This window comes from Mirounga angustirostris, unplaced genomic scaffold, assembly GCF_029215605.1.
Source record: "Mirounga angustirostris isolate CCGP_5_RB_7025 unplaced genomic scaffold, mMirAng1.0.hap1 SCAF_1, whole genome shotgun sequence".
Taxonomy (NCBI): domain Eukaryota; kingdom Metazoa; phylum Chordata; class Mammalia; order Carnivora; family Phocidae; genus Mirounga; species Mirounga angustirostris.
In genome coordinates, this window is record NW_026991709.1 from 3694202 (window position 1) to 3701760 (window position 7559).

General features: G+C 45.6%; 1 protein-coding gene across 2 annotated transcripts in view; it reads right to left on the bottom strand.

Moving 5' to 3' along the window:
- The window catches only part of UBASH3A (ubiquitin associated and SH3 domain containing A), a 36741-nt gene extending 32017 nt beyond the window's left edge, over nucleotides 1-4724 (bottom strand). For both annotated transcript variants that reach the window (XM_045863576.2, XM_045863575.3), the window contains exons 1-2: nucleotides 4586-4724; nucleotides 2458-2511 (exon numbers count right to left, since the gene is read on the bottom strand). In XM_045863576.2, the coding sequence (XP_045719532.1) occupies nucleotides 2458-2511; nucleotides 4586-4698 (167 nt within the window). In that variant the 5' untranslated portion in view covers nucleotides 4699-4724. The remainder of the gene's footprint in view (nucleotides 1-2457; nucleotides 2512-4585) is intronic.
- Between the last annotated feature and the right edge of the window lie 2835 nt (nucleotides 4725-7559).

Below are 7559 nucleotides of genomic sequence, written 5' to 3' on the forward strand. Positions count from 1 at the left end.
TTCTATATTTTCTTTGTATTCAGAAGGTTATTTTAAGGACAAGGAGAGGTGACATATAACCCCAAATTCAAGTTCATACTCACTGATGACAGAAACAAGAATTAAGACAACCCCAAGGCATCATTTTCTCATCTGTCAAATTAACACAAAGCTTTTGAAAGGAAGAAGGTTATGCTCTATGTGTCAAAGGTGCAGTGGATCTGTGCAACTTCTGTATAAAAGGAAATTGTCAGGATGCACCAAGAGCCTTCGAATACCCATCCCATCTGAACTGACAATTCTACTTCCAGAACTTTCTCCAAAGGAGAAAGCAAGTAACACTGAACGCGTGAGGTATTTCATGGCAGGTGATTTCTTTCTTTTTTTTTTTTTAAGATTTTATTCATCCATTTCAGACAGAGTCAGCGAGAGAGGGAACACAGGCAGGGGGAGTGGGAGAGGGAGAAGCAGGCTTCCCGCTGACCAGGGAGCCTGATGCAGGGCTCGATCCCAGGACCCTGGGATCACGACCTGAGCCGAAGGCAGACGCTTAACGACTGAGCCACCCAGGTGCCCCTGGCAGGTGATTTCTAACAGGAAAGACATAAAGATAAGATAAGTGACAGTAAGTTTATTGATCATGCATTCATCAGGAGTCATGGTTTTGAAGAATTTCAAGTGATGCAGAGACGTGCCCGAGATGTAAGACTGAGTTTAGCGGGCGGGATGTGGCCGCTTGAGGAGACAGGAGCTATGCACACAGAGGCTCCTTAAGAGTAAAACACCAACAGAGGGCGCTCTGCCCCTTCATCTTGGCACAAATGCATCCTTCACTGTTTGCTTTTCCTTCCAGAAACTTAAGTGACCAATCCACAGATGACACACACGTGTGTTTTATATTAATCATAAGCGACTGTTTAAATTATTCTGCAGGTTGCACTGTTTTTAGTCCACACCATGTTTTTGCAATTGACCCAAGCTGATGCGTATGCATCCGGTTAAGTGTGTCCAAGGGCCGTGCATGCTCATCACCCATGTGCGATATTTTACCCATCCATTCCACTGCCGGACACTGACATTGGTTTCTTTTTGAACAGTTTCGTAGCCCGGTAATCAAGATCTTTGTACATGTTTCTTGGGCCCTTTGTATGTTTCCAAGGCACGGACCTGGACGTGGAAGTCCGTGGTGGGCGGCCGCATTGATACACACCCCAGACTGCAGCCAGGACAGGGAGAGACCCCCTTCCGCTCACCCGTGTGGACACTTGAAGCTGCTTTTCATTTTTTTTTTTTTTATTTATTTGAGAGAGAGAGAATGAGAGACAGAGAGCATGAGAGGCAGGAGGGTCAGAGGGAGAAGCAGACTCCCTGCCGAGCAGGGAGCCCGATGCGGGACTCGATCCCAGGACTCCAGGATCATGACCTGAGCCGAAGGCAGTCGCCCAACCAACTGAGCCACCCAGGCGCCCTGCTTTTCATTTTTAATGGCATCTTAATTGGCACTTCCCTGGTTAGCTACGGTCGGCCCACTCTGGGTGGAGCCTAGGGGACCCCACTGTCTCCCCATGTCTCGGTGGGACTTGTGATCTGCTTGGCTGAGTTGTAAGTAGCAGGAAGTAACCTTGGCCCTCAAGGCAGTGGGTTTCATTTGAAATTCAAATTTGGCAACCGACGTTAGAGTCAGCCTAGCGCAGAGGATTCTGGGTGTTTCCCTTCGTCTAGTAGAGGGGTTGCATAGTTTGCCCTTGGCCTAGAGTTTTTGGGGAAAGAAGGGGGTTCCCAGTGAGGACATGCTGGCCAATCAGAGACCTACTGTCGGCATTTGCCATCCTGCTCTGGGAGGGCACCCCAGCTGGCTGAGATCTGGTTTTTATTGCTTGATTTTTGCTGCAGTTTTCCAGAGCAGAGCATGCGGGGACTTCCCACCTAGGGGCAGAATGACAGCATCACGGCACATTCAGGCGGGACTGGGTGCTGGAGAACGGGGTGATCCCAGAGCAGAAAGCCGAGGCCTGCAGCAGTGGGCGGCTTGCGGAGTGCATAGCTGATTGATGGTGGAGCCTCCTGGAACCCTGAGTTCCTCCCCCGGGACCCCACGACCTGGCCCCTGATGCCTCGGGGGGCATCCACGACCAGCAGTAAACTCTCTCCCCATCAGAGGTAGCCTGAGAGAGTGGGGACCTCTATTTTATATCTTCCCTATTTACTCAACAAATCACGTGGCTTGCTTTCTTCTTTGATTGCCACATTTGGGTAAACTCAGATTTTTAAGTGAAGAAAGCCTTGTTCAAATTTCAATCTTTCTCCTCTGTTTGCCATTTTAAATGTGGGTTCTTTTCCCCTTTCCTTCGGTGCTGGGTGGGCAGGCAGGGGCTCCCTCCCTGGCCGCCCGGCGTATGTGGGGCACCTCCCCGTGTCCGCCCTGCAGAGCTCTCAAAGCCAAGTACTCAGCACATCTGCAGAGACAGCCCTACTCACCAATTGGATGCCTCTTCCGCTGTCTTTCTTCCAGTGGCTGCCAGGGCCTTTAGCCTATAGGAAAGCAGAATGAGAGGAGCATTCAGAGACCTGCCGTCTATTCTTTGGGGAAGCAGGAGGGAGGCAGGGGTAGCCCTGCAGCACATGGGACCTTCAGGGAGGCCCCCATGAGGGCCTGGACTGCTAGATTTTGCAGCTGGACCCCCTGCCCAGGCCTCCATCTCCATCTCCATGTGACATCACTGTGGTTTCTGAAAATGCAGACCTGCTCATACCTCCCCTGCTCAGGGGCTCCAGCCTCCAGTCCTGGGCATGGGCTCCAACCATGCCCGCAATCTTGCCTCCTTGGCCAGTCCCCACACCCTGCACCAAAGCCAGGTGAACCCACTCTTGGATCCGCAAGTTGGCTGTGAAGGGCCAAATCCCTGGCTTGCCCACGTGCCTCCCTGCCAAAATGCAGCCCTGTGCCAACACGCCCTTAGAGAAATGGCACTGCTTCTTCCAAGCTTGGCTCAAGTGTCCCTCCTCCAGGAAAACCTCCCCAACCCTCCCAGTGGGGTGGTCGTGCAGCCCATCCTGTTTCCTCACCACACGTACCGTCACCATGCTTCATCCATATAGACTTGTGTCTGTTTACCTCCTCTACCAGCCTGCAAGGTCCCTGAGGCCCAACGGTGTCATACTCACCACTATAAACCAGGATATATATACACTGAATTAAATTTAACTGAATGGGACCAAACTGAACAGGATGGAGTACGGTTAAGATAACTCTCTCAGGAATTCAGCCCGGAAATAGCTGGAGTTGATGAGCAAAACAACATGGCGCTGCCCCATGTTGCTATTGGTGAATACTGACAGGGATGACATTGGTTTCAATTACAAGGACTTCTGAGCATGAGTCTGCATCCAGCTTCAGGAGTGTAGTATAGGATGGGCTTTAGAAGGGCCAAGAGTGGGGTCCTGCCCCACCACTGCCTGAGTTCTCTGGTCTCAGTGTCCCTGGCTGCACCCAAGGGAAGGTGCCCAGGTTGGGGTCTGGCACATAGTTCCACTGCTTATTTCAAAGATCCCTGGTTTATTATCAACATAAAGGCAACAAAGTTCTGATTTGGGTTAGAAAAGAAAAGGGTGTAGCTTCCACGTGATTTCAGCCAATTTGCTCAGGGTTTTGTTATAATGTTTAAGGAAACTTTGGTCCCCTCCCCAATCCAAAGTTACTTAAAGGGACTTCTTCTTTTTTTTTTTTTTAGATTTTATTTATTCATTTGACAGAAAGAGATAGAGCACAAGCAGGGGGAACAGCAGAGGGAGAGGGAGAAGCAGGCCCCTCATGGAGCAGGGAGCCCGACGCGGGGCTTGATCCCAGGACCCCGGGATCATGACCTGAGCCGGAGGCAGACGCTTAGCCACTTAACCGACTGAGCCACCCAGGCACCCGTTAAAGGGACTTCTGATGCATTTTCCCATGTGAATAAGCCTGTGAAAAATTAGTACCCCATGTCCCTATCTTAGCTCATTGCTTTTAGGGACTTCTTTCTCTGACAGGATGGCTCTTAAGGTTAAAATTTTCCATATGGGGACCTTTTCCTTGGGTAAGCAGCATCGAGTCAGTGCTGTTCCGGCACTTTCTTAACCATCTCTTTCAATGATCAGACATTGAAGAGATTTTCCGTATAGATGAATGGTTTCCCCGCACCCTTAAGAAATATGTTCTTGATGGTGGTTCTTGCAACAGCTCCCTTCAACTGAGGGTCTGAAATACCTTATGGCGTCATCTCAGTCACTGAACTGCAGAGAGGGTACAACCAGGCCCAAGCTCCTCCAAACCCTGAAAAATGGGGGTGCCCCAGTAACACATGACTCCCAATTTTTACAAATGTTGGGGTCCCTCTACCAGCCAGCCAGGCAGCCAGCCAGCAGAGTTTGTCTTTAAAGGGCAAAGATCATGTCATTTATCAAAAGGAGAAAAAGGCCTTATTTTGAGACAGTAACTCGCACTGCAAGGTGCACCCCGTGGACAGGAAGTAAGTGCTCTGAGCTGCCTGCTGATGTGCGGCAGGGGCCAGAGGGGCTGGGGGGCCTGGGACACACACCCAGGAGCCCGCGGTGGTGGGACGGTACTCACGCAGTGTGTGCTGGGAAGCCCATTCCCAGGAGGGGGTCCAGGAGCGAGGGGGTGCTGCGGCCCTTGTGCTTGTTGGAGACCTTTGCGTAGAGCTGAGTCTCCCCTGCTGCCATCTCTTCCTGCCTGTGGACAGAAATGAATAAAGCCAGAGAGAGTGAGACAGGCAAGGCTGCCTGAGGGTGTGAAGAAAAACCTCAAGCCCTTTTGATCTTTCTGACAAAAGCTTATATCCTGTTTGCATGAGATGTTGGTTTTTCAGAATTCTCTTTGCAGGGTGGTGGGGTACAGCTCCCACCAGCCCTGTTTCCACATAGGGTTTAGGTTCCAGAGGTCCAACGTGCTTACCAGAAGAACAGGAGTTGGAAAGATTGACACTACTAAATTTTGACAAGGCTGTGCAATACTTGGAACTCTTATTCGTTGTCCGGCCATTTTGGAAAACGTTTGGACAGTTTCTTATACAGTTCATCATACATTTGCTATGTGACACATTTGCTCTTCACTATCTACCAAGGAGAAATAAAAATGTGTGACCACACGAAGACTTGTATGTGAATGTCCATGATGGCTTTATTCACAGTAGACCTGAACTAGAAAGAATCCAAAAGCCCATCAACTGGTGAATGTATATGTAAGTTATGGTATATTCAATCAATAAGTAGCACTCATCAATAACAACAACACACTGCTGTCTCATGAGACAGCATAGATGAATTCCGAACAACATTATTTTGATTAAAAGAAACCAGACTCAAGATCATACATGCTGTATGATTCTATTTAAATGAGATTTTAAAACAAGGTACAACTAAACCATAGAGACAGGAAACAGATAAGTGGCTGTCCAAGGCCAGGGTCTGAGGGAGTTTTAGGGGTGATGGAAATGTTCCATATCCTGATAAGGGTGTGTAGGTCTTCAAGACTGACTGAACTGAACACTCAGATTGGGGGCATTTTAAAGTGTGTAAATTAAATCCCAATAAAATTTATCTTTAGAAAGGAAAGGGAAGGAATACTAAGAGCAATTAAAAACAGTATGCTAATTTTCAACAAAAATAGGCCTGCTGGGATTTTGTGGGGGATTATGTTGAATCTATAGGTCAGTTTTAACAATACTGAGTCTTCCATTCCATGAATATGGTATATCTCTCTATTTACTTTCTCTTAGCAGTGTTTTGTAGTTTCAGTGTCTTGTGTTTATTCCTATGTGTTGCTATAGTTTAAAAAGGGAAGTATTTCCTCTTTCCTGATTCTCTGAGTTTTTGTAAGATTGGTATGACTTTTTCTTAAATGTTTGAAAAGATATATCAGTAAAGTCATCTGGTCCTAGAATTTTCTTGGAAAGTTTTAAATTATGGATTTAACTTATTTAACAGATACAGGAGTATTCTTCTTGTGTTGGTTTTATTAAATTGTTTTTCAAGGAACTTGACCATTTTATCTAAGTTGTTAAATTTCCTGGCATAGATACCAGATTTTCTTTATCTTCTTTCAATTCTGTTGCATAATTTTCTGTGTAGAGGTCTTGCAGTATTAGTTAGATTGTTCTTAAGTATTTGATCATTTTTTATGCCATTGTAAATTATTTTTTTAAAATTTCATATTCATACTCTTTGTTGCTGGTGATTAAAAACACTATTGATTTCACATTACTTTACATTGAACTTATATCCAAATATCTTGTTTGACTTACTTATTAGTTCCAATAACAAATCTCTAGAATTTTAAAAATATTCTATGTACAAAAGGAATTGTGTCTATGAATAATATTTTTCTTTCTTATCAGTACATATTCTTTACTTTAAAATTTATTTTTTATTTCTTTTCTTTCCTTGTTTTCTTTTTTCCTTTTCTTCTCTTCTTTTTTTCTTCTCCTCCTCTTCTTTATTCTTCTTTCTTTCTCCTTCTTCCTCATCCTTTTCCTCCTTTTTTATTGTACTGGCTTAGACTCCGAATGTTGAATAGATATGACATATATCTATATAGTGCGTCTCCCTGTGTTGTTCTCCATTTTAGAGGAAAATGTTTCAATATTTCATCTTTAAATGTAAGTTAATTATGTTTTTAAATATACTTTTTCTTTGAGGAATTAAAAAGATGAAATAATTTCATAATCAAATGAATTAAATAGCTCAAACTCAAAAGCCTCAAAGCAGAAAAAACTTGTAACCAGAAGAAAAAAAAAAGTAGATTTTGGGTCTGAGATATAGCCTCTACTCAAATATATTTTTCTTTTCTCAATAGTAAACCACTTTCTGAGCAATTGTGCTTATAACATATTAAAATATAAATTTCTCTCTTTTTAAAAAATCTTATTTTTTTTTAAGGATTTTATTTATTTATTTGAGAGAGAGAATGAGCTAGAGAGAGCGAGCACATGAGAGGGAGGAGGGTCAGAGGGAGAAGCAGACTCCCTGCCGAGCAGGGAGCCCGATGTGGGACTCGATCCCGGGACTCCAGGATCATGACCTAAGCCGAAGGCAGTCGCTTAACCAACTGAGCCACCCAGGCGCCCTAAAAAATCTTACTTATGTTAAGCCAGGAAATGCCCAATCTAGCCTCATCCCTTTTCCTTAGCTTGAAAAGTTATCTTCCAAGGCCAACGGTGAAAAGACAAAAGTGTCCTGATTGACACTTCTTCCTGTGGCTGACTCTCAAAGCATCCCTCTCTCACCAATGGGATCAAGGTGGAGACTGAGGGGCGCCTAGGTGGCTCAGTCGGTTAAGCGTCTGCCTTTGGCTCAGGTCATGGTCCCAGAGTCCTGGGATCGAGCCCCACATTGGGCTCCCTGCCCAGTGGAGAGCCTGCTTCACCCCTGCCCCTCACTCTGCTCTTGCTCTCTCTCTCAAAAAAAAAAAAAAAAGGTGGAGATTGAGACAATGCTTGGAACTCAAGCTGTGTGCAAACGGTTACAAAAACTTCACAGCTCCTAGAGGACCCCTCGGCGGGGGGGGGGGTCCTCTTCTCATACCT